Source organism: Podarcis filfolensis (genome assembly GCF_964270895.1).
Source record: "Podarcis filfolensis genome assembly, chromosome: 2".
In the NCBI taxonomy this organism is placed as follows: Eukaryota; Metazoa; Chordata; class Lepidosauria; order Squamata; family Lacertidae; genus Podarcis; species Podarcis filfolensis.
This window is the reverse complement of record NC_139605.1, coordinates 11,951,997-11,978,972: the sequence shown is the minus strand read 5'-3', so window position 1 is coordinate 11,978,972 and position 26,976 is coordinate 11,951,997. Positions and strand designations below refer to the sequence as shown.

Sequence of the window (26,976 nt, the reverse complement as noted above, 5' to 3'; positions counted from 1 at the left end):
GGGAAGTTAGCTGGAGCAGAGAGCCTCTTTCGTGTAGAGGAAATTTCTTTATTTTAAAAGGAATGCTCTTGGCGGGTGCTCGTTTAAGGAACCATTTCCAGTGAGAGCAGGAGAGAAGTGTGGTTGTTTTCCCCTAACTTCACATGAGCCTCAGACTACTTTGAAAACCTAACTCCATTGCCCCCACAAATGGCTCCATTTCCAGCTCTTAGCCTCTAAACATGTGGTCCTTGATCTAACGCCACTGTCGCCCACCCACCTTTAACTGATGAATGAATGGGAAGAGAGAGAAAGAGAGGCTGACCGACTCTGGGGTTGCGGTGCTCATCTTGCTTTATTGGCCAAGGGAGCCGGCGTACAGCTTCCAGGTCACGTGGTCAGCAGGACTAAGCCGCTTCTGGCGAACCAGAGCAGCACATGGAAACACCGTTTACCTTCCCGCTGGAGCGGTACCTATTGATCTACTTGCACTTTGACGTGCTTTCAAACTACTAGGTTGGCAGGAGCAGGGACCAAGCAACAGAAGCTCACCCCGTCGCGGGGATTTGAACCGCCAACCTTCTGATTGGCAAGTCCTAGGCTCTGTGGTTTAACCTACAGCGCCACCCACGTCCCAAAGTGTGCCCTACTCAAAGGTTAATAGTTTGCATGCTAAACATGCAGTCCTTGATCTAACGCCAATAACATAATGTCCCACACCCGCCTTTAACTGATGAATGAGTGGGAAGAGAAAGAGAGGCAAATGCTTTTAATATTTATGGGCAGAGTCTGGATCATTCTGAAAGGTCCTGAGAAATAAGATTCTGACTGGCTGGAGGTTCTAGTCTATGGAGGGGGGGGAATAAGTGAGAGTGGGGAGAAAGCACATGGGTTTTCTAGTCAGAACAGATTTAGTTGACCACATGAACCATCATATGAAAGAATGTTTAAAACCTGGGTAGATATAATATATGCATTTGCAGTACTGAATCTGGGAGCAAGCCGTTGTGTCGAATGACAGCCTTTACGCTGTCTTGGCAGAGAATCTTTCCTCCTGAGTAACCAATAAATGAAATCTAGGTGTCTGATCATAGGGATTTCTACCTTGAGCTTCCTTACCTGGCGATGCCTCCTGCAGGCCAGAGTGTGGGCTTTCTAGGCAGGGTAGCCTTGACAGAGCAATGGAGAACTTCTGAATCAACAATGGGATATTAGCTCCGCCCAAGATGGAAAAGATAGACATAATATTTTACAAGGACAGGAAAAGACATCACAGACATCAATTCTTCCATGCAGTGGACCACCTAAATTATATAGTTTGGCATCTGAATGATTGGTGTTAATAATTGTATTATGATTTAGCATTGTTATAATGAGGCTATTATTGGATTATTGTAGCTAAAAACTAATAAAAATCATTCAAAATAAAATTATTCAAAATATAATAATCATAATCATAATCATAATTGGAAATTGGGTGATGAGTATCTGCTTGTCTGCCTCTACACTCAGAGATTGTTAGGTGAGCTTTGGCAGACACATAAAACAAGGGCTGGAGGGTCTCTCCTGAGAAGGAGGCCGTCAAGAATGAGTGGAGGAGGACGGCTCTATCAGCATCGTAAAAGGACACCCGTCCCCCTTCACAGTTCAGGGCCACTCAGATCCTCTCAGGCTCGTCACCTGGAACAGGGGCCTTACAGGGAGAGCAGAACTTGTACATACTGCCCCACTTTCCCTGAAATATACTCAGAGTCGCAAAGTGATTTCATGCTCTTTATTCAGCTCATAGTGGTGAGGAGGAATGAATGAATGTCCCCTCAAAGTATCTGCTTTATATACATTATTTACACAATGGGCTGCACATGATTGGCTAATTCCGGAATTCTACTGTAAGCCAATCAGGTTGTGGATTCACTTCTATCTGGAGCATGATTGGGTGCTTCCTGCCAACCAATCATACTGCTGCATTGTTCTAGGACCAATCAGACTGCTGCATTCTGAATCCTATTGTTCTAGGACCAATCAGACTGCTGCCTTTTGGATCCTATTGTTCTAGGACCAATCAGACTGCTGCAGTTTGGATCCTATTCAACTCAGTACATAACATACCCATACCCCAGATCCCTTCTGTAGGATCAAAAGAGAAATTGCCCTTCCTCTTCACAGACTTCCTGGCAACCCCCACCCCCCATTCCTCCTCTCTTCCCACAGTGACCTCCCAGAAATGTCTGCCTGATGTGAAACCCTCACATCCCAGCACATAGTCAAAACAAAATTTTTTTCTTTCCAGTAGCACCTTAAAGACCAACTAAGTTAGTTCTTGGTATGAGCTTTCGTGTGCATGCACACTTCGTCAGACACATAGGTTTGTATGTCAAATCTCTCAGGGTTGTCTGGCAGGTATTGACACAGTTCTCCCTTTCTCACACTCTTTCGATCCGCAGACAGGATGAGCCAGGGATTTGCTGTGTCTGGATCCAAAGTTACGTTTTCTGTGGGGGCAGAGGAGGAAAGAGAAGAGAAACAACGTCAACTGGGAAGGTGACATTTCTTTAGACAGAAATGTAATTCCCTCTGAAATGAACAGGGACTCAGTTAACTGTGTTCAGGACTAGGATGCTCCACAAGTTCTTAATAATACTTCTTGAAAAATCTGTGTGGTTTTTTTTTTTAAATAATTTTTATTAACCGACCAATCAAATCAAATCACATCACATAAATTCCGAATTACAAAGCCGAATTTTAAATTTTTGTTGGGGGGACCCATATTTCAAGTTCCGAAGGGGGATTCCGATCATCTTATTGCTGCTGCGTTAATATCCACAAATCTGTCCAAATAATGTTCATAATTCTATCCAGTCTTATCTTGCTGTTTCCACATCTCATCTTGTTCGTATATTTTTCTTTTTTTCTTTATGATCTCTTTTGATAATCTCCTTAAGCAGGTAAACACCAATTATAATCCTGTGTGAATTTTTCCGTTCGTCCAATCCTCATATCAAGATGGTTTCCATATATCATCACTTTCATAAATAACTGCACTCTTTCCATCATTAATCTCGCAAATCTGTCGCTCTTTAGTCCCTCTGAGGAGGCTCACCCACAATATGAAAACAGATCTGTTCCTCCTCCCAGACATAAGTCTTTCGACAGAACTTGCCAAAATGGCGACGCTATTTTTTGCTGCGTCATTCCAAAGCTCTTATGCTATCTTCTTGAAACATGCTTTGGTTAGAAAATTATCTCCACACAGTCTTAAAATCCACAGTTTAAGTCATTTAAATGGCATTTCTGACTTGTGACTTGGGGGGCGGGATTCTTGGTTAATCACATAGAGAAAAGAAAGAAAAGTTTTTTCCCCTCCCCCATCCAGTCCCGTTGCCGAACATACCAAGCCTTGGTGTGTCTTCTCATGATTTATTCTTGTTCCTCCGACCCGTCTTGTTTATCAGAGATCTCTTCAGTTAGCAGTCTTTACTCCCCCTTCTTCCTTGAAATATGTGCATTAGCTTCCTCCTAATTGTTTCTTTTGAAGTTGCTGCAGCTAGAGGCGCGAATCAGAGCATCCAGGAGCGCCGAGATCCGCACAAGGGCTTTCTGCCTAGTGCCCCCACCCCCACAAATTCGGGGGTGGTATAGGGCACAGCAGGCAAGGGCAGTCCTCCCCACACACTTGGGGGGGCGGGAGGCTGTTTACTCCCATCACAGCCTCTTAATTACCTCGTGTGGGTCGGAGAGATGTTATTGTCAGCCAACTTCCGATGCGCCCCTAGTGGCCCCCGAAAAATCTGTGTGGTTTTGGGGGCGTTGTGCTATCAAAAGGCACCCTCCTATTTTCTGGCAACGAAAGCACTCCGCACGCATTATGTGGACAGAAACCTTACACCAACACTGTAAGTAAGGTCAGTTTGATTATGCCCGTTTTTCAGATGGGAGGACTGAGGCTGAGAGTGGCCTCTTTACTCACCCCCAAAGCTCAAGGCAGAGGGCGCAGTCAAAGCAGAGACTCCCTGATTCACAGCTCAATCTTTTCCCTCACATCACACGGCACACTATGCTTGAAATGCCAGGTAAATCTGGCAGCAGGCCACAGCAGAGAACACACCATTCTCATGGCAACCACCCAAGTTCAGTTATGTATTTAAAGGATGTTTTACCCCACCTTTCCAGTCAGTTTATAAAAAGAAAAAACACTGACACCCATAAAACTGTCTCTATGCTCTGCTGCTTATGAAAGCGACTAGTCTCCCATGAACTTCTCTGTGTGAAATGACCAGCTTGGGGCTCTGAGAGTGAATCGGGGGGGTTCTGTTTTGATGAGCAGACGTCTGGTTAAGTGGCTGAGATTGGACATATTGGGCAGAAAGTCATGGAAGCTCCCTGTCCCTAAGAGGGTTGCTGAATTTCCCTCATCCTGTTGCAACTAAACCATAAAAGCCTGACATCTGAGGCCTGGGCTGTGCAGCCCTCACCTCCCTGCCACTGACATCAGTACCTCTTCAACTTCTAGCCCTCAAAGGTTGTCATGGCCATTTTCTGAGCTATTTCTGCTCGTATACCACTTTGTCCCTCACTTTTGCTCCCTTAAACCTTACTCTTAACCAACTCTCTTAAATTGAGAGTTAGAGGGTCTTGCGTTGGTGTTGACCTTTAAAGCCCTAAACGGCCTCGGTCCAGTATACCTGAAGGAGCGTCTCCACGCCCATCGTTCTGCCCGGACACTGAGATCCAGTGCCGATGGCCTTCTGGCGGTTCCCTCATTGCGAGAAGCAAAGCTACAGGGAACCAGGCAGAGGGCCTTCTCGGTAGTGGCACTGGCACTAACATTAAATGTCAAAGAGATAAATAACTACCTAACATTTAGAAAACACCTGAGGGTAGTCCTGTTCAGGGAAGTTTTTAATGTGTGACATTTTAATGTATTTTTAATCTTTGTTGGAAGCCGCCCAGAGTGGCTGGGGAAACCCAGCCAGATTGGCGGGGTACAAATAATCAATTATTATTATTGCGTGCCTCAAAGGGATATTTCCCCCTTGTGTGCAGAGACCATTGGGCTTTCACACCAGCCTTGTACCTCAGTGAGATTCAACACAGAAAATCCCGCTGCCTTGGGCTGGGTGCTCCCTCTACCTTCCCCCCAAGCACCTGCTTTCACACAACCATATTTCACTTCCACTCCCTTGCATGGCTGGTCTATTCAGGACAGGAGGACAGGAGGAAAGCTTTTCCCTTAGAACTTGTGAGGTGTTGTGAGACTGGGAGTCAGAGCAGGAGAGCGCCAGGGCAGTCAGAAGAGCTAGTGGAGACCCTCTTCATAGGCTTGGCAAAGTGCCCAGGTGCCTTTTAATTGTTATTCTGAAGATTTCTGGCTAAATGGCTAAGAAATAGCTGGAAGGTGGCCAAGGGAATGTCTTTATTCCTCCACCAAATTCTAGCTAAAGACAACGTTATCCAGTAGTCTGTGCATGAAGGAAAACTGTAGTTTGAGTCTACGGCAGAGGAGGAGACGGAGGGGAGTTTTGGCTCTGTCAGTTTACAGCGCTTTGTTGTGCTGGCTGCCTCTCTCTCTATTTGTCAAACAGTGGACTTGCCTGCGGGGAATGTTGAAGCTCTGCTCATCTTATTGATACTGATAATTAAACTCAAATAGGACAAAAATGCATTAGCTTTGATATCCTTCAAAAGATCATTTGCTAGGTGTTGTGTATTGAGTCAAAGGATTTTATATCTGTATTATTGTTGTCTGTATTTGCATTAGGGTAAAGTAACTGCCTTTTGGTTCCAGAGGGTACAGCTACTATTGGTTCATTTAAGCTGCTGTATTTGGATCCTCTGTCTTATTGGTTTCCTCCAAAAGGCAGGACTGTGATTGCCTGATATTGTTCCCTCCAAAATGTATCCTGTCTAGCTAGTTCCCTGTCCCTATAAATGTAGCTCTCCCCTCCTCAGTTCTCAGTCTTGTTTGCTGTAATAAAGAAGCGTTACTACGGAACTGTCTCCAGCATATTATGTCAAGAGAGCTGAAATCACAAACCCCACGTCACAACAACTGGCGACGAAGGTGGGATCCGGAATGCTGAGGAGCGGTTAAACGCAGCCCTGCCTCAGAGTCCGGATTGTAGCTAAGAACAAGACTCACTGGCCGGCTGAGAAGACGACCCTGCCCACAGGACAATGGAGAGTCCAAGGGTATTGGAGCCCTTCCAGCCATCAGAGCCCCACACGTGGGAAGACTACGTCGAACGCTTTGAGTTCTTCGCAGTGGCTCAAGGGATCACCGATGCCAGCAAAAGAAGGGCCACAAGGGATCACCGATGCCAGCAAAAGAAGGGCCACATTCCTGAGCTACTGTGGGCCTGAGACCTTCAAGCTGGCCAAGGCATTGCTTGCTCCAGCGAAGCTAAGTGAGACACCTCTCAAAGATATTCTTGCCCGCCTGACAAGCCATTTGGCGCCTACTGAGACCAAGATGGCCCGGCGGTTGGAGTTTCATAAGAGGCAGCAGCGTGCTGGGGAGTCTGTATCTGCATTCCTAGCTGAACTGCGGAAGCTCGCTCAGCACTGCGACTTCCAATGTCTGGAAGAGACTCTTCTGGATCGGTTTATCGGTGGTCTGAGCAGCAAGAAAGCCAGAAGACGCATCGTGGCTAAAGAAGAGGTTACCCTTGCTTCAGCCTTGAAGGAGGCCGCTGCCACAGAGAATTATGAAAGAGAGGAGCTTGATGCCAGTCGCAAGGCCCCTAAGATAGAAGTTGCGCATGCCATGGACGAGCTAGAGGCTACTCCGAGCCAAAGCCCAGTCCGTGGGGTTGAGTCAGTGCGTCAGGCCTGCACAGTGCACAAAGATCACCGAGGCAGGTGCCCTGGTTGTGGCGGAAACCATGAGCGGAAGAGTTGTCGTTTCCGGGATGCTATGTGCCGGACGTGCGGGAAGACAGGTCACATCGCCAGGGTCTGTAGATCGGCGGCGCTGGGAGCGACAGGAGCAACTAGACTGGAGCATCGCAGACCGTCCACGGCAAACCATGTTCTAAAGGACTGCCACTACGTAACGGAGATCAACGGGAGGGTCGTGCAGTTTCCAGCGCAAGGCAAGGCACACGTCAAGGTGAAGATTGAGGGTCAGCTGTGCGACATGGAGGTGGACTCCGGATCTGGATTCACTATCGTGTCGGACCAGACCGCGAGGACATTCTTCCCCAGGGGTAAGTTGCCCCCTCTGGAGCCCTTCCCGGCAACCTTGCAGTCATACTCAGCGGGCCGCATCCATGTCATGGGAATGTGTGCCGTGAGAGTACAGTTCCGGGACAAACAGGCGGTACTCAAACTGGTGATTGCGAAGGGCAGTCGCCCCAGTCTCCTGGGCACTGACTGGTTCCCCGCCCTGGGACTGAGTATATCAGGGCTTAATTCAATCCAAACCTGCCCTGAGATGAGCGAGGCATTATGCAAAGAATTTGCCGGTCTCTTTAATGGAAAACTGGGTTGTTATAAAGGGCCCCCAGTTGACTTCAAATTGGACCCTGGGGTGGCCCCAATCCGACTCAAACCAAGGCGAGTGCCATTTGCACTGCAACCCAAGATCGAAGCAGAGCTGGATAAATTGGTCAAGCAGGGAGTTCTCTCACCCGTGGACTCTGCTAAGTGGGAGACTCCAATTGTCACGCCCCTTAAAGCAAATGGGGAAGTCAGGATCTGTGCAGATTACAAATGTACTATCAATAAGGCACTCAGGGGAAACTCATACCCCATTCCAGTCGTATCACATCTGTTGGCTAAACTGGCTGGGGGCAAGGTGTTCGCCAAAATTGACCTGGCACAAGCTTTCCAACAGCTGCCAGTAACCCCACAATCAGCGGAAGCACAGACTATTGTCACACATAAAGGGGCGTTCAGAGTTAACAGATTACAATTTGGAGTTTGTGTGGCCCCAGGGATTTTTCAAGGGCTCATGGAACGCCTGTTAAGAGGTCTGCCGGGGGTCTTGCCATTTTTTGATGACGTTTTGATTGCTGGAAAAGACCCACAGGAACTGGTTGCGCGTGTCCGTGCAGTGTTGCTCAAGTTCAAGGAGGTGGGGTTGCAACTGAAAAAGGAAAAATGCAGTTTTGGGGTGCCAACCGTGGATTTCTTGGGGTTTAAAATTGATGCATCAGGCATCCACCCCACAGATGCTAAGATTAAGGCCATCATCGAGGCACCACGACCACAGAACAAGACGCAGTTGCAGTCATTCCTGGGACTTATTAACTTTTATCATTCGTTCTTACCCCACAAAGCTTCGGTAGCTGAACCATTACATCGACTGTTGCAGAAAAAGAATGTGTGGCGATGGGGGCAGGGGCAGCAGAAGGCTTTTGACTCCTTGCGAGGAATGCTGAGTAGCAGGAGCGTCCTTGCTCATTACGATGAGTTGAAGCCGCTGGTCCTGGCATGTGATGCCTCTCAATACGGCCTGGGGGCGGTGCTGAGTCATAGGGAGCCGGATGGGTCGGAAAAGCCCATCTCTTTCTATTCCCGTACGTTGTCGCCCACGGAGCGCAACTATGCTCAAATTGACAAAGAGGCGCTTGCAATTGTGGCAGGAATCAAAAAGTTCCATGATTATGTGTATGGTCGCCATTTCTCCATTGAAACGGACCACAAACCACTGTTAGGGTTGTTCAACCCGAACAAACAAACGCCACAAATTCTCTCCCCCAGAATGTTGCGTTGGTCTATATTCCTGAACGGGTTCCAGTACACCTTGACCCATGTGCCGGGGAAACGGTTGTGCCACGCTGATGCGCTGAGTCGATTGCCTCTTCCTGGCGGGAGCAATGTGGATCCTGCTCCAGCGGAGCACATAATGATGCTGGAAACACTTCCGGGGGCTCCTGTAACGGCTACTGATATAGCTGAGAAAACGAGGAAAGATGCTGTTCTCTCCCGTGTGCTCACTTGGGTGGGGAGGGGGTGGCCAGGTGGTCCGCATGAAGACAAATTCAGGCCTTATGCGACAAGGCAGCATGAGTTGTCCATGCATAAGGGTTGTCTCCTGTGGGGAGATAGGGTGATCATCCCAGCACCACTGAGAAACAGGGTTCTTGAGACGCTTCACATGGGACACCCGGGAATGGTCAGGATGAAGTCGCTAGCCCGATGTTATGTGTGGTGGCCTGGAATGGACCAGAACATAGAACAATGGGTACGAACATGCAAGGCATGCCAAGAGGTGCGGCCAGAAGTGGCCAGAGCACCAGTTCACTGGTGGGAGCAGTCCAGATCTCCCTGGAGCCGGCTGCACTTAGATTTTGCTGGGCCATTCCAGGGGAAGGTCTTTTTGGTTATTGTCGATGCATATTCCAAATGGTTAGAAGTGGCGATGGTCCCTAGCATGGCATCAGCTGCCGTAATCAAGGTGTTGAGGCAGCTGTTTGCAACCCACGGGTTACCTGAGACCATTGTATCAGATAATGGGGCAGCTTTTGTATCCCAAGAATTCAGGGCATTCTTGGCTGATAACTTCATAAGAGGGGTCACATCCGCGCCCTTTCACCCATCCTCCAATGGGCAGGCTGAGCGCATGGTAAGAACAGCCAAAGAATCCATTGCGCGCTTAATGGAGGGTAACTGGTCAGCTCGCATCGCGCGAATGTTATTTTTGCAGCATTCGACGCCGTGTACTGCGACGGGCAAGTCGCCAGCTGAGCTGCTCTTGGGTAGAAGACTGGTAACGGTGCTGGATTATGTCCACCCCGATAAAATGCCAAACCGTAATTCAAGAGAAACCCCCCAGGCTGAGGCTGACACAACAAGGTATCTCGCCCCTGAAGATCTGGTCTGGGTGAGGAACTATTCACGAGGTCCGCGGTGGGTGGCTGGTGTGGTCACCCGGACTAGTGGACCAGTGTCCTACTATGTGACCTTGGAAAATGGGCAAGTTTGGAAGAGACATATAGATCAGCTGAGGCGCCGGGCGCTCAGCAGAGAGGGGTCAGATAATTCATCCCTGGCTAACGACGCAGAGCTGCAAGACCAGAGTGAAAATGGCCCAGAGGTGCAGTCACCAGGGGCTTCAGCAAATGAACCAGGGTCTGCTAGTCCTCAGGAGGACGAGGTACAGGTAGGGGACCCTGCGATGTCTGGGACTCCATCTGTTCCTGACGAAACCCCTATAGCACCCCCCCTACCACAGGTAACATCCAATCCAGAACCGGCAACACCTGCTGTCAGGAGATCAAGTAGAAGTTGTAGGCCCCCACAGTACCTGAGAGATTACGTCTGCAGTGCTCACTAGGGGGGGAGGGGTGTTGTGTATTGAGTCAAAGGATTTTATATCTGTATTATTGTTGTCTGTATTTGCATTAGGGTAAAGTAACTGCCTTTTGGTTCCAGAGGGTACAGCTACTATTGGTTCATTTAAGCTGCTGTATTTGGATCCTCTGTCTTATTGGTTTCCTCCAAAAGGCAGGACTGTGATTGCCTGATATTGTTCCCTCCAAAATGTATCCTGTCTAGCTAGTTCCCTGTCCCTATAAATGTAGCTCTCCCCTCCTCAGTTCTCAGTCTTGTTTGCTGTAATACAGAAGCGTTACTACAGAACTGTCTCCAGCATATTATGTCAAGAGAGCTGAAATCACAAACCCCACGTCACAACACTAGGCAAAAACATTCCTCTTTAACCAGGCCTTTGGCTGATTGAGCACAATGACATTAATCCACCAACAGCATACAAATCAATATGGCTAACCTGATCCAAAACACCCACCCACCCCACTCACACACGAAAACAAAGATCACCACAACCAAACAACCACACCCTAGGCCAACCCCAACCTCTCTCACCACCAAAGGAACACAAGTGAACAGCAGAGAACCCACACAAGCGACGGTGACACCAAACCCTACATACATTAAGCACAATAGAAACATCGCCACCCGACCCCACCCCCACCCATCTTCCCCCCCTCCACCCCTTATTTTCCCCTAATGTCTCAACAAATGAAACTGATTTGTAAAAATGTTACATGGAAAAAATATGAGAGACATTACACATACTTCTGTAAAACAAGAAAATCTTTAATAAAAAAAATGTCATGGGGAATGGATATTATGCTGTTGAGTTCCAAACACCACAGGAGCAACAAGAAGTACAATCTTTAATAGAATCAAACATGTTAGCGCATGAAACATATCCCCAAATTCTTTTAGGCCCGTTATACAAAAGGATAAGAGGAGGGGATCTCTAAAAATATAGGTAAGTATCTGACTCTTCATTACAAACCACCTTGGTGAAAATAATTTTATACATGGGAATTTACCACACACACATACCCCAAAATTCTCAAGATTGCCAATGTTCTCTCCTCAGAACTTTTGACAGAAGCTCTTCACTGTCAGAGGGGATTTTGTTACATCAAGGCCCAAAACCTGCAGAGGGGTTACGTCTCTGGGGTCAGCATGCAAATGCAATATTGTGCAAGTCAGGAAGACCCCCGAAAATGCCCCCCAAGCAACCATCCCACTTGCTTGAAGCCAGAGATCTTGACCTTTCTAGAGGTCAGTAAGCAAGGTGGACTTAGAAAATCTTTCCACCATTGCCAAAGACCCCCCCCCCCAAATGCTTTCTGCGCTGTGGAGACTCTTGTGAGATCTCACACGGTCCCTTCCAACAGTTTTTCTCGGTCTTTCGCCCTCTTTCTATTTATTAATTTGTGTTTTGACAAAGGGCTCCAAGCTGAGATCACGGAAGGAAGTTGCCAGTGAGCTTTGGGCCAACTACTCAACTAGCAAACAGGTCTCTTTGGATATGGAGATTTTGCTGAATAGGCTTCCCTGAGGAGTAGCAAATAAAGGGGATTTTGGAACTTCCATCTCCCTGGGAAGTGGAGATCTTGGGGGAGGAAAAAGGGAATCTGAGAGCAGGATCGAGGCTGAGGAAGGTTTTAAGTGATGCCATGAATATGGCCATGAATATGCACTTGTCTGTCTGCACCCTCAGTCAAGAGAGTGTCAGGTTCTCCTTCTTGTTCACGTAAAAAAAGGGCTGGAGTGTCTCTCCTGAGAAGGAGGCTGCTGAGTATGACCGGAGAAGGTCTGCTGTATCAGCATCATAAAAACACACCTGTCCCCCTTCACAGTTCAGGGCCACTCGGATCCTCTTGGGCTCCTCACTTGGAACAAAGTCCTCATGGGGGGAGCAGAACAAGTTCAGTTTGTTCCACTTCCCCAAACCCCAGATCCCTTCTGTAGGAGAGAAAGAGAAATTGCCCTTCCTCCTCACAGACTTTCTGGCAACCCCCACCCCCCAACGCTCCTCTCTTCCCACAATGACCTCCCAGAAATGTCTGCCTTCCTTGAACGCCTCACGTCCCAGTACATAGCTAAGTGTGTCAAATCTCTCAGGGTTGTCTGGCAGGTCTTGACGCACTTCTCCCTTTCTCACACTCTTTCGATCCTCAGACAGGGAGAGCCAGGGATTTGCTGTGTCTGGATCCAAAGTTACGTTTTCTGTGGGGGCAGATGAGGAAAGAGAAGAGAAACAACGTCAACGGGGAAGCTGACTTTTCTTTAGGCACATGACAGAAATAGCATCCCCTCTGAAATGAACAGGGACTCCATGGCTCTGCATTGGAGACAGGGATGTTCATCAACTCTAATAATGATTCTGGAAACATTTGCAGTTATTTCAAGAATTCGAAGTACTTAGCACACATTATCTACATAGAACCCATGCAACAACCCTGTGAGTTAAGTTGATCTTAGCATGCCCATTTTTCAGATGGGAAAACTGAGGCTGAGACACAGTGGCTTGTCTAACGCCAACCCCACCCCCCACAGTTCATGGCAGAAGGGAGTCCAAGCAGGGACTCTCATTCATTTCTTTGTATTTTACCTCACATCACTTGGCAGACCATGCTTGACAGGTCAGGTAAAACTGGCAGCAGGTGCTCTCAGCCTCCTTGTAACCACCATTCAAGTTTCAGTTATATATTTAACATTATATTATACCCCATCCTTCCAGGTAGTTTATAAAAAGCAACAAAGTGGTTAGGCTTCCCCAACCCCTGTGTGAAATGTCCTGCTTGGGATTCTTGAAAGTGTATCGTAGAATTGTAGAGCTGGAGGGGACCCCAAAGGTCATCTAGTCCAACCCCCGGCAATGCATCCACCACAGGGGGCCACCCAAACCTCCAAGGAGGGAGAGTCCACCACCTTCTGAGGGACTCCCTCCCATGTTCTGCAGTGTGGGCCTTTGGTCTGTTTCCCCCAGGCAAAGTATGAGCAGTCAGCCAAGAAAAACTTGATTATTGCTTGCGATTTGGTTAGAGCGATGCAGAAAACGGATAGTTCTTTCTTTTGAATTGACATCTATTACATTGTTGATATGGATGGCTTTTTTCTTCTGGGAATTGGTGTTAATGAATTTTTTGTTGCAATACCAAGGGCAATATATAAATTCTTTAAAAAATATATATACTTTATTAAAGCCAAACCCAGTAACACCTAGGAAGTGCCACTCCCACCCGTCACCTTCAATGGCTCCCTAGTCTTGATTGGCTATATGACGTGTCTTTTTCTTCCTCACATTTATGGAAAAGCCCATATAAAAATTGGTCAGGCTGATGGACATTAGGAAGAAGATCTGCTCTGCTGTCCTCTCACCTCCCCCCCCCTGTTATGGAATGTTAGTAAAGCAATTTCTTTTTAAAGACACACATTTGTACACGGGCCTTTGGAGATTAAGTGTGATGTGGGATGTTGCCAGTGCTGCTATTAGTCTTTTTTTTTAGTTTTTTGCTAAATGTAATAATCTGTTTTTCTAGCTTATTATTGTATTGATTAGCCATTATGTATTTTACTCACTGCTGTTGTCAAAAAGAATCCCAGAATGTAATTTTAAAGAGAAGTACGAGTTTCCTATATGTTGCCATCTGCTGCACCTTTTCCAGCTCTTATGATTCCCTTTTTGTGGTGTCCAGGATCAGGACAGACTGCACTTTTGTCTTCCCATTGAGCCTTTTCCTCTGGTCTGTGGTGTAATTCTGCCCTGCTCTTTTAATTTCATTCAGGTTTCTCTAGTTTAAGCAGAGAAGTCTTGTCTTCAATACAAAAGCTGAGGGAAGACCCCCATCTTGCAGGGAAGCCGGACCACTGGAGTTCACACTCAGGCAGCCCCCCTCCCTCCACTGACACCAGAACCCATTCACCTTCTCGCCCCCAAAGGTTGTTGCAGCCATTTTCTGAGCTATTTGTGTTCATGCATTTCCCACTCTTACATAAAAGGGGTGGGGATCCTGTATGGCTCAAAGGGATATTTCCCCCTCATGTGCCAGGAGCCTTTGGCTTCACACCACCCCTGTGTCTTATGGAGATTCGGCACAGAAAAGCCAGCCATCCTGGGCTGGGGGCTTCCTAAGAGTCTGCAGGATCAGGCCAAGAGCCCCTCTAGGCCAGCATGCTGCTCTCACGGAACAGATGCCTCTGGGAAATAAGAGGAAATGAAGGAATGGACAGCATGAGTTTGACCAAACTGATGGAGGCAGCGGAAGACAGGAGTGCCTGGCGTGCTCTGGTCCATGGGGTCACGAAGAGTCGGACATGACTAAACGACTCAACAACAATAACAACAAGGCATAGATGGAAGAGCTGCAGTGGCCTGGTCTTTTGAGAAGCAGATCCCCTCTCTCCTGAATTTGTGCGCGGGGAAGTGGCTGGGGAAACCCAGCCAGATGGTCGGGGTATAAATAATAAATTATTATGATGATTAAAAGTACCTTTTTGCAGCTGAAGTCCATATTCCACAGTGTCTGGGAAAGAAAAGGGGACAGAGATTTAGCATCACACCAACATTCAGACAATAAACCTGGAAAGAACAATATGAGCTCATGAGATTGTAGGCAGGTGTTGTGGACTACAAGTCCCATCATCCCTAACCACTGGCCATGCCAGCTGGAGATTATGGGCGTTGGCAGTTAAACCTACCTGAAACCTACCATAAACTGAAACTCTCCATACTGGCTATCCCTGGATAACCAGGGCAGGGGTGATGTCAAGGTTCAGGCCTGCCCAAATCTTGGAAGGAGGAGCAGGATCCCCAGAAGATCTCCACCTCAACAACAAGGTCCAGACACCCCTGTGGCAGGACGGGAGGCCTCAACCCCTCTGCTCCTGGCTGGCTCCTGGACAGCCCCCCTCCTTCCCTCCTTCTGCCCCCCTTACATCAATCTCAGGGCCAAAGGAACAGGAGAGATGCCTGAAAATTTGTAGGTGAGGCTACCTGGGAAATGGGTGAGATACGTGAAAGCACCCAAAGCCTGGCTGAGAGATGTGAAGAGGTCAAGGACAACTTTTTATAGACAACTCGCAACTTAAGGGAGGGTTACATTCCTGGGGATTGTGCATAAAGGCAAATTGTGCGAAGTCAGAAAAACCCCAGAATCACCCCTGCCATCTGAGATCTCAAGACGGCCCCATGAGATTTCGCAGGAGCCTCTCAGAGCCCAGTAAGCAAGGAGGATGGTGTAAATGTGATTTGCGTGGTGGCCAACACCCTTCGTAGCAAGAGCTTTCAAGCCCTTTACCTTGCTGACTGGAATGTGGGAGGCTCCCCCAAGATCTAGCAAGAGCTTCCAGAGTCCAGCAAGAAGGGTTGACCATCCCCTTTCAATTGCCTAAGTAAAATCAGTCATCTACATATAAAAGTGCGGCTTCTAGATGTTGAAAGAGAATAAATAAATAAAACTTCCTGGCTTGGCTAATATTCCGTATGACCTGGAGCTTGTTATGAACACTTCTAAACATCCAGCTAACAATCCTTTCAGCCCTTCTTTACTACCTCTGAATTTCTTCATGACTCCCTCCAGGAAGGGATTAATATCTCCGAAGTCCCAGATCTTCCACTTCAGGGCAGGAGGAAAAGCCACAGGAGGATCCTCTAAGTTCTCCTTCTCCTGAGACCTGGGAGGAGAAGAACAAAGTCAAGCGACCATCCTTCCAATGCAAGGAGCTTTCTGACAAGGCAGGTGTCTCATCCTGATGATAAAGGCATGATGGATATATCATGAAGACTTGGGAGCAGGGTTCTTCCAATGGCAAAAAGAAGCATCTAGCTGACGTGTGGATCTAGAAAGTATCTAAGAAGTTGAAGGAAAATCGAAAGACACCTGCTTCCAAAATATACTGAAGGAAATATATGAATATGAGATTGAAGGTAAAGAAGCTGATGTATGCAAATTATTATTTTTTGAAGAAAAGTGAACAATAATGGGTCCTTACGCAGAGATTTCAGGACTACATCAGTTTTAGTGAAGCATTTCGAGTGATTAATGGCAAAACAAAATAGATCTGGTATGTGCATTTCTGAAATATAAGGAAGTGCAGAATGCTTTAGAATGGCTTTTGCAATTAGCATTATAAACGTATTGTAAAGGTAAAGATATTTACAAGCCCCTTTGGAATGTCCCCCCTTTTTCTGTCAATTTAAGAGTAAATGAATCCATCACAGAGAAGGGCCTTCAGAAATATGCAACGGGAACGGCTTCCTGTCTATGTTTGTAGCTACAAACTACCACAAAAATGTGTCCCTGCTTTTGTCTGTGATTTTGTGAAATGGACGGTGGAGTCCTAAGCTATCTCTGGAAGGAGGAACTGGAGAGTGAGTTTCTCACCTGTTAAACAAGAATGTTCCTAGCATCATAATAAGGGAGGGGTTTTCTTAAAGCATCATATTTCCATCACTTACCTCTGCAAGAAGCTTCTGATATCCTGGAAGGAAGGAAAGAAAAAGATATCAGTGGAGCCATTTCTGCAGAGAGCCCTGCAGTCAGTTATAAATACTAAGCAGCTGAAGCAGAGAGAGGTTAGCCAAGCACAAAACAAGAGAACCCCAATAAAATACACAGTGCCATATAATTTTAGAATAACCATCAAATGGCAAAAGTCAGCCACTCCAGTGATGACGAAGAAAAGGTCCCTTTCTTCTCTTTTGACCAAGTCACCCGAACACCTGAGAGATTCAATCCCACCTCCCTGATCTGCCATTTTGCCCTGCAGTGCATGCTGGTCCGTGTTCACCTGCGACCAGTCGGTTTACTGGTTTGTACATCCCACACCTAATCATATCCTATGAACCACCCTGAGACCTGTCGGTATAAGGCAGTATACGAACTTATGTAAAAAATAGTAATAATAATTATATGTCATATTTTATTGGGGTGTCCAAGGGACCTCAGCCCCTCAGAGTTGGCTCCTATGCCGGGGCTGACACCTTTTACCATTCATGTACTGCTTGTTTCTCTGACAACAGTATTTTTATGTGGGGAAGGACTAAGAAATGCCTGTAGTCTGAAGCAGCACACTCCACCCTCTCACATCAGGATGAGGCCTGACCTGCAGGAGTTCACTCGCTGGTTCCTGAAGCTTCTCCTCCATCTCCCGGATGGCACTATCAAAAGCGGAGAGTTCCCTGGAGAGTCTGGCCAGGTGCTCCTCCCTTTTCTTCGCAATCTCCTTCTCCACTTCCGCCATCTGGGCCAGAAGAAGCTTCTCTTGTTCTTCCAGAAACTGGTGCATTCGCCTGATCTCAGCCACCATCTTCCCCTTCTCTGCTTTCATTTGCTTCTGCAGCAGCAAAAACAGAAAAAGGAAGAGAACATATCAGGCATATGGTCTAATGTTGCAGGATGAAGAGACCACTTATCAGAATTCACTTGGAAGGGCAAGTCTGCCACTTTAAAGAGATGTCTCCAGCAGGAAGAGTTTCATAAAAATCTAGAAGCCCACCCCCTCCTTCAAATGGTCTTTCATGCCCTGTGGGTGATCAGACTGTTCAAAAAGAAATCTCTTTCTGTATTTCATTTTCATTTTCCCAGATTTTGATTTAAGACTACAGCACTTTTTCACCTTCAAATAACAGTGATGCTTACAAGCAGGTCTTGGCTTTCCTTTTCTGCATCTGCTTTAAACATCAGAATTTTCTCTCTCCCCTTCCTCACATTGTCTAGGCAGCTGCTGATCCGATCCTGAAAAGAAAACAAAATTCCAAATGGGTTGCTTTTTCTCTATCTTTTCTCGGCATTTTAGTATACATAATATCAGACAACTGAATCATATGCTTGCTCCCTGCCCCACATTCCTGGCTCCTTCCGGAGGTTCCCCTTCATGCCTGCCTCCTGCCTTGCCCCACCTTCCAGTTCTAGGAGCTTTCAGGGAAAGCTTCTTCCAGAGGAGGAACTGTGGGGAGTGACTCCAATATGCTGCAGGGGGACATAGAAGGAAATTACTCCCTCGAAAAAAAAGAACTGTTGATGGAATAGTTTTCAGAAGTTTTAAGTTTCACAAGGCTGCACAAACGCTCCTGCTAGAGGGGGTGGGGAGAATACATTATTTCAAGAGTATCTTGGCATCATTCCTGCATTGACAGATGTACTGTTCTTGGGGGACAGGGGGCGGGCGGGTGTGGAGGACTCCCTGGTCCTGAATGGGGTAACTGTGTCCCTGAAGGACCAGGTGCGCAGCCTGGGAGTCATTTTGGACTCACAGCTGTCCATGGAGGCGCAGGTCAATTCTGTGTCCAGGGCAGCTGTCTACCAGCTCTACCTGCTACGCAGGCTGAGACCCTACCTGCCCGCAGACTGTCTCGCCAGAGTGGTGCATGCTCTAGTTATCTCCCGCTTGGACTACAGCAATGCGCTCTATGTGGGGCTACCTTTGAAGGTAACCTGGAAACTACAACTAATTCAGAATGTGGCAGCTAGACTGGTGACTGGGAGCGGCCGCCGAGACCACATAACTCCAGTCTTGAAAGACTACATTGGCTCCCAGTACGTTTCCGAGCTCAATTCAAAGTGTTGGGGTTGGCCTTTAAAGCCCTAAATGGCCTCGGCCCAGTATATCTGAAGGAGTGTCTGTCATCCCTGTTGGAGCCACTGTTGGTGTCACCTCAAATTGGTGGAAGCAGTACTCTCTACTATTGATGAATTTCTCGATTTATGACCAGTCAGATGTTGGACTCCCTGCCACATTTGTCTAGTATCATGATTTCTCTGATGGTCCTCAATTTTTCCTCTGTACTCCGCTTTTGCTTTTCTGATACCCCTCTTCAAGTTCGCTCTTTCTATACCATACAATACCCGGTCCCCAGTTCTAAAAGCAGAGTTTCTGGCCTTCAATAATCTCCCAACCTCTCCCGTCATCCAGGGCTTCCTATTCGGATACAACTTAACATACTTTTCCCTGGTGACATTTGCTGCGCTGAATCTAATATAATCTGTTGATGTAGAAGTTTCTAGATCTTGATGGTCGAACATATTCCAGTCAGTCTCCTGGAAACAGTCCTGCAGCTGCTGAGAGGCTCCCTCAGGCCACACCGTAACCATCTGTGTTTGTATCTGGCCTTGTTTCCTGAGGGGAGTGTATACTGGTGTCAGAAGCAGGGACACATGATCTGAACCACCGAGGTGCACCAAAGTCTTGACCTCATATGCCCGTCTAATGTTCGTATACACCTTGTCAAGAGTATTTTCTCCCCTTGTCGCACACTCAATGTGCTGATGGGATTTTGGGAGTACTGCCCTCACATCTGTGTGATTGAAGTCCCCCGCAATAATGTGCACTGCCTCCGAGTATCTGCTCAATCTAGCATTGATGTTTTCATGCATACTACTCATGGCCCTGCATGCATTTGCAGTTAACACCATTGTTGTAAATTCCTGGTGAAGATAGAAAGGTCTACATTTAATCGTCAGAAATTCCACATCCGGAGAACAGTAGGTATCCAACTTGACAGGGTCCGTACACCAGTTTTGATTTACAAACACACACACACACACACACACCTTGTTTCTTGCCAGAATCCTGTGTCCTGTCCCACCGGTACATTGTAAAACCTTGTAATTCAACAGCTGTGTCCACAATAGCTGAATTTAACCATGTCTCTGTGAGTATCAGCACACAACAATCCCGGATGTCCTCCTCCACTCCTCCACGAGTTTGTTTGCCAATGACCTCACATTAGCGTAAAAGGTACTTGGAAGAGGTAGTTTACATGTTGTTTTCTTATCTTCCTTATCTTTATTCTCTCTTTCATTTCACCTTGTCCTCTACAGCCTCTCTTCTCCTCCCCCTTCTCCTCCAACCCTGGTGATTTATAATTTCTGGAATCTCGCACGCCCGTAGCTGCTCCCACACAGCACAGTTTCTACAGCTGTATCTTCTGCTACTTCTGCCCCTATACAACAGCATTTTGTATCAGCTATAAATAATTGGTCCTAACAAACCCTGACTCCCCTCCAGGGAGCTCTCTGCTGCAGCGTCTGCACGCGCCACCATCTTGGATAGGATTTCCAACTACCAGACATTCAGAAGACATCTGAAGGCAGCCCTGTTCAGGGAAGTTTTAAACGTGTGACATTTTAGTGTATTTTTGGCCTTTATGGAAGCTGCCCAGAGTGGCTGGAAAACCCAGCCAGATGGGCGGGGTACAAATAAATTATTATTATTATTGTTGTTGTTGTTGCTGCTGCAGGGGGTTGGACTAGATGATCCTTGGGTCCCTTCCAACTCTAAGACTCTATGATCTTGCAGGCCTGGCTATTCCATCCCCCAAGCAAATCCAGAGCAGAGGCGTAGCATGGGCCAGCCTGGGGGGTGCCTGTCGTGAGCTGTTGGGTCCTTCGCGCAACGTCTTCCATCTGTAGGGCAGATAAGAAGGACTAACAGGCTGGAACCCTGCCAGCCACGCATAGCTTTGGCAAGTCTCACAAAGCGGTGCTGGGCTTGCAGTGTGCTGTGAGACTTGCACCCCTCAAAGCAGGGCAGCATCGGCCACGTTGGCTGGCCAAGCTCCCCACTATATGGCCGAGCAGGCAGCGCAATGCCCCCCCCCCCGCTAGCTCCAGTTACTTGGGATAGCTCCACCAGCACAACTTGTCCCCATGGGGTTTGGCAAGCCCCGGGCACCAGCAAGGAACGCCCCGCCACTGATCCAGAGTGTTTTCCTACCTTGTACTCCAGGGACGCCTCCTCTATAGGAACTGCCTCGTGGCTTTTGTGCTCCTTGGATTTGTCACAAACCAGGCAGATGGGGGCTTCATCCTCCTTGCAGAACAGCTTCAGGGGCTCCTGGTGCTTCTCACAAACTCTCCCCTTTCCTTTGGCCTCCATTTCCCCCCCCCAGAAGGCTGAATTTCTGGGTTATTTCCACAACATTTGCCAGCTGCAGGTTTCTCCTGAGGCTGCCTTGCTCCACTGTTTTCCTGCACTGAGGGCAGGAAGCCTCTCTCTCGGATTTCCCCCAATACTGGGTCAGGCAGGATCGGCAGAAGTTGTGCCCACACTCCGGGATGATCACTGGATCCTGGAAATACTCCAGGCAAATGGAGCAAGTGGCTTCCTCGCAAATGGGTGTGTTTCCTTTCCAGGAAATTCAGACTCAATGTGTCCAGATCTCTGCTGATATGGAGCTGGGAAGTTAGCTGGAGCAGAGAGCCTCTTTCGTGTAGAGGAAATTTCTTTATTTTAAAAGGAATGCTCTTGGCGGGTGCTCGTTTAAGGAACCATTTCCAGTGAGAGCTGGAGAGAAGTGAGTTTTTGTTTTCCCTAACTTCACATGAGCCTCAGACTACTTTGAAAACTGATGAATGAATCCTAACTCCATTTCCCCCACAAATTGCTCCATTTCCAGCTCTTAGCCTCGATGTAAAGAGGAGAAGCAGCCTAACTCTCCATCACGGTGCCTATTTTTAGTGAGTTTGGACAAAATCGCCAGCCTCACTGATAATGTGAAAAAACACTGGAACCCACCCTAGGTGAACACTATTTTAGCAATATGAGAAAATTGGGACCTTCATAATCAAAACCATGTTTGGGCCCTTTTTAATCGGCTGTGAAGACCCAGTGAAGCTGAAAGGAGGGAGAGTCGGGGCAGGCAAAAGGAAGGACTTCTCTTCACACAGGGTTTTGTGGGAATCCGATTAATTTTGCCATGTGCCTGGAAAAACAAACTCAGGCTCTTTTTGGAAAAAGGTGAGCGATGGGGAGGCATGGTAAGACCTAAAGGAAATGTGGCAAAAATGGACAGGAAAGTGTTTTTCTCCCTCGTAGGCTGTGGGCTAAAGTTCTTATATGTGCCAAATGCTGCAACGCTCCTGTTTTGGGAGGTTTTGTAATGCTTGATGTTTTTTCATGCAGGGGACCACCTAAATTATTATTGGGGACCACCAATGAATGATTGGTGTTAATAATTGAATTATAATTTAGCACTGTTATAATTCGGCTATTATTGGATTATTGTAACTGAAAAATAATAAAAATCATCCAAAATAAAATTATTCAAAATATAATAATAATCATAATCATAATTGGAAATTGGGTGATGAGTATCTGCTTGTCTGCCTCTACACTCAGAGATTGTCAGGTGAGCTTTGGCAGACACATAAAAGAAGGGCTGGAGGGTCTCTCCTGAGAAGGAGGCTGCCGAGAATGAGTGGAGGAGGACGGCTCTATTAGCATCGTAAAAGGACACCCGTCCCCCTTCACAGTTCAGGGCCACTCGGATCCTCTCGGGCTCGTCACCTGGAACAAGGGCCTTACAGGTAGAGCAAAACTTGTACACACCGCCCCACTTTCCCAAACCCCAGATCCCTTCTGTAGGATCAAAAGAGAAATCACCCTTCCTCTTCACAGACTTTCTGGCCACCCCCACCCTCCATTCTTCCTCTCTTCCCACAGTGACCTCCCAGAAATGTCTTCCTGATGTGAAACCCTCACATCCCAGCACATAGGTAAGTGTGTCAAATCTCTCAGGGTTGTCTGGCAGGTCTTGACGCACTTCTCCCCTTTGCACTCTCTTTTGATCCTCAGACAGGATGAGCCAGGGATTTGCTGTGTCTGGATCCAAAGTTACATTTTCTGTGGGGGCAGAGGAGGAAAGAGAAGAGAAACAACGTCAACTGGGATGCTGACTTTTCTTTAGACAGAAATGTAATTCCCTCTGAAATGAACAGGGACTTTGTTAACTGCATTCGGGACTAGGATGCTCCACAAGTTCTTAATAATACTTCTTGAAACATCTGTGTGGTTTTGGGGGAGTTGTGCCATCAAAAGGCACCCTCCTATTTTCTGGCAACGAAAGCACTCCACTGTTTTTATTGTGTTATGTTATGTGAGCTGGTCTTTGACCGTAATAAATTATTTATCTATCTATCAGTGGTGGAAAGAGTTTCTAAGTCCACCTTGGTTCCCGGCATCTAGAAGATAGATAGATAAATAATTTATTATGGTCAAAGACCAGCTCACATAACACAATAAAAACAGCGTTCATAAAGATAAAATATGCAATTGGAGCAGATTGCAGCCATAGCTCATGAGTTAAAATTGAGATATATACATACACCGTACAACTGAGATTTGAGCTACCATAAAAAAATTGACCCTGAGGCGCCCCAAAGGGCAACTTCAGCATTTCCCTAGTAAGCTACTGTATTTTTCGCCCTATAGGACGCACCGTCCCATAAGGCGCACCTAGTTTTTTGGGGGGAAATAAAGGGAAAAAAATTATTTCCCCCCCCCCAGGCGCGGAGCTGGGGCGGGGGAGGCCTGAGCTTCCCCCGACCCCAGCCCCCAAACAGGCAGCTCTCTGCAAGCCGTGGGAGCCCAGCGCTGGCTCCCGCTGCTTGCGGAGAGGTCCGCGAAGCCTGGGCGCGCTGAGCTCAGCGCGCGCAGGCTTCGGCATGCTGGCAACTCTCCGCAAGCAGCGGGAGTGCTCTCGCTGCTTGCGGAGAGGTCCGCGAAGCCTGGAGAGCGGGAGGGGTTGGTGCCCACCGACCCCTCTCGCTCTCCAGGCTTCAGCGAAAGCCTGCATTCGCCCCATAGGACGCACACACATTTCCCCTTCATTTTTGGAGGGGAAAAAGTGCGTCCTATAGGGCGAAAAATACGGTATTTTATTCTAGAGGATGATCTGTGCCTACAAATCTGGGTGCAGAATCTGGCCACCAGTCAGGTCGTCTTATGATCTTTGCCTAAGAGGAGAGAATTAAGTTTAGACTTGTCTGAAAGATCAGCGAGCTTCTTCAGGAAAGGATGGTGTCTCTACGAATCTCAACATAAAAAGGACATCTAAAAAATATATGTCCAAGGCTTCCTATTTCCCCTAATAGCAAGAGTGAAAGCCCTTCTTGTGTTTCTGGATGTGAGGAAATAGAGATATGTTGCTGGAGCGGCTACGTATCTCCCATTTTCTATGATTTTATAATCGGAGACCCTTGTACAGTCCTGTTGTCTCTCTATGTCCATGATTCTTTGCCTAACCACGGATCTAGCTTGGCTCAGGCCCATAGTTATGAGGGTTTGGGGAGCAAGGCCCAGTTTCTGAAGAGTGTTTAAGACTGCTGTCTGCCAGCCAGATTGAAACTGGTCGCTCAGAATCAATGGGGCTGTTCCTCAGGGGAGCAGTTTCAGAGTTAGCCACTTATATATTGAGGTTAGACTAATATGAGCTTCCACTTTCATCATCCCTGTTTCTAGTCTGACCCATGCATTTGAAACGCATCTAGGAACTTGTAGAAGGGCTCTGAGGAGTTTGGATTGCACGCTTTCAAGGGGAATGAAACAAATGCTAAATTAGAATACAATTATCATTCAGATGCCAAACTATATAATTTAGGTGGACTCCTTGGCAGGTTTTGAATAAACATCCACCAATTTATTGGTTTAATACACGATAGATAAGGCAAGGATATGTACAATTTTATAACATGCAGAGAACAATACGGGCAGAGAAATCAGAAAGGGGAGCTGAGGGAAGTCATTGGTGGGGGGGAGAGGGAGGGGGGGAGGGGGGAAAGGGGGGAAAATAATCTATTTGATGACTTGGATTGATAATTTGTTATGTTGAAACTGTTTAATAAAAATACTTATTAAAAACCTCATTAATGAACCGTATGAACTTCTCAGCAAGCTCGCAAGCAGATTCCTTTCATCCCTCCGTTCAGCCAAAGATAAATATTTCCAATTAAATTAATTTTGTCGTCCTTTTAGCATGATCCAGTTCAGTCCATAGATAATAAAGGATAGGGAAGAAATCCAATTGTCCATAAACCCTGCAAATAAGCCTTCCCTTCTTTTTTCCTTTTTATACACACAGTTCCATTTGATGTTATCTTCCATATCTGCAATCCAATTTCATCCCTTTTCACCTGTATATGTATAATTTGAACTAGCATTTCAAGGAAGAGTTGCCGGATCGTAAATGTAGGGAATAAACTATATAAAGAAGCTGTTTGCTCCCCTCCCCTCCCACTATCTTTTACACCAAATGAAGTCTTCTGTCAAGTTCTGACCTTAATGACCTTGCACCCCATTCAGTTTATAATCTCATCTTTTCTAGCACATGCCTGCACTTTAGTCCCAATTGATCTCTAATTAACAGGTGAACCTCTGCTTCTTAATAGTGCCGTAGGAGGGTTATCAGCAGGAGAAGTGCTTTTGCACTCAGAGCCTCTCACATTTGATGCCAAAGCGAGAGCAAGGTACTGAAGCCCGTTCCCCCCTGACCCCCTGGGCGGAATTTTCAAGGATGATTACCCTCAATCATCCTTGTTCTTTCTTTGCTAACAATCTCCTGCTGTCATGGGAGCTGCCTCCATTAAGGCAGAACAGAATCAGAAGCCACCACATTTTCAATCTAAGTCTTCTCGAGACTTTTCTCAGAGGCACTAAAGGGGAAGCTGTATTGGCAGAACAGTGATTGGATGACCCAAGTGCCCATCATGGTGCAACTCTCTTTTCTCAGGCTGCTTTTGTAAACAGCACCGAATGGTTGAGTCTCCTGTCAGTCCTGAAACCTGCCTGTTGTCTTTCCTTCATGGTCTCCCTTGGGAATCAGCTGCTTCCGTTGGTGCAGGAGGGGCAAAGGGAGAAAGAAGCAGACTAATAATAAACACAAAATGAACCCTACCCTCATGGCTGTTCTGATGTTGTACTTTTTCCAGTCAGTGAAGTCTGACATACGGCTTTCTATAGACAATACCCTCATCACTTCTGAATAAAATAAGAATTCTGAAAAGGCCTCGCTTAAAACCTCCCTCAGCCTCCATCCTGTTTTCAGTTTCCCTTTCCCTCCCCCAAGACCTTCACTAGCTGTGGAGATGCAAGAACCAAAATTCCTTCTTTGCTGCTACTCAGGGAAGCTGATGTGGCATTTCAGTAAAATCCCTAGATCCAAAGAGGCCCAGAATTTGCACACAAGTTAGTTACGTGATCACCGCCTTGCATGCTTCGTCAAAACATATATAAACAGTAAAGGGTGCAAGGCTGGGAAGGAACCCTCAGAAGGGGCCGTGCGAGATCTCACAAGAGCCTCCAGAGACCAGAAAACAAGACAGAGGGGGCTTAAAACTATTTTGGCCCTGGGTTTTCCTCCACCTTCCTTACTACCCTCTTGGAAGGTTGCAGAAGGCATTTCTGGGGGTCTTCCTGCCTTTGCATGCTGGCCCCCATGTAGGTTTCAGGCCTCATGTAACAAACAATGAGGAGCCACCGACAGAAGCTGTGAGGAGAGAACAGAGACAAATCTAGGGAATTTCAGGGTCTGTGTGTGGTAAATTCCCATGTATGCAATTATTTTCTCCAAGGTGCTCTGTAGTGAACAGGCAGATCTCTCTGCAATGAGCAGGAAAGCCAGAAGGCCCAATGCCAAGCAGTTACGGATCCATAAAAGGGTCTGCATTTGCCATCGTCTTAATGGAAGAAGGAGCGTGAGAGAACTGCTTCCCATGGGACCAGGCAGGAGATGGTTTGCCTAACTTACATTAGCCATTGAAACTTCAGATGTCCGGCGCTGACTCACATTATTCCAGTCTCAGAATACTGTAATAATAATAATACTAATTTTATCATAATTTTATTGTTTATACCCTGCCCCTCTGGCTGGGTTTCCCCAGTCGCTGTGGGCGGCTTACAGCACATATAAAAACATCATATAACGTCAGACATTAAGAACTTCCCAATACA

At 47.0% G+C, this 26,976-nt stretch overlaps 2 protein-coding genes across 2 annotated transcripts in view; both read right to left on the bottom strand.

Moving 5' to 3' along the window:
* Positions 1-11,103: 11,103 nt before the first annotated feature.
* The window catches only part of LOC310757327 (E3 ubiquitin-protein ligase TRIM7-like), a 73,906-nt gene continuing 58,033 nt past the window's right edge, over positions 11,104-26,976 (bottom strand). Inside the window, exon 9 of the mRNA XM_083602649.1 lies at positions 11,104-11,760. The gene's annotated coding sequence lies outside the window, so the exon portion shown is untranslated. The remainder of the gene's footprint in view (positions 11,761-26,976) is intronic.
* Positions 11,931-21,690, bottom strand: LOC310758104 (E3 ubiquitin-protein ligase TRIM7-like; the record flags this gene model as incomplete). The annotated part of the gene is given in 9 exon segments (XM_083604041.1): positions 11,931-12,471; positions 14,739-14,771; positions 15,800-15,921; positions 16,706-16,728; positions 17,353-17,583; positions 17,889-17,984; positions 20,965-21,135; positions 21,137-21,375; positions 21,684-21,690. Coding segments are annotated over 9 exon segments (1,431 nt in total). The 3' UTR covers positions 11,931-11,962.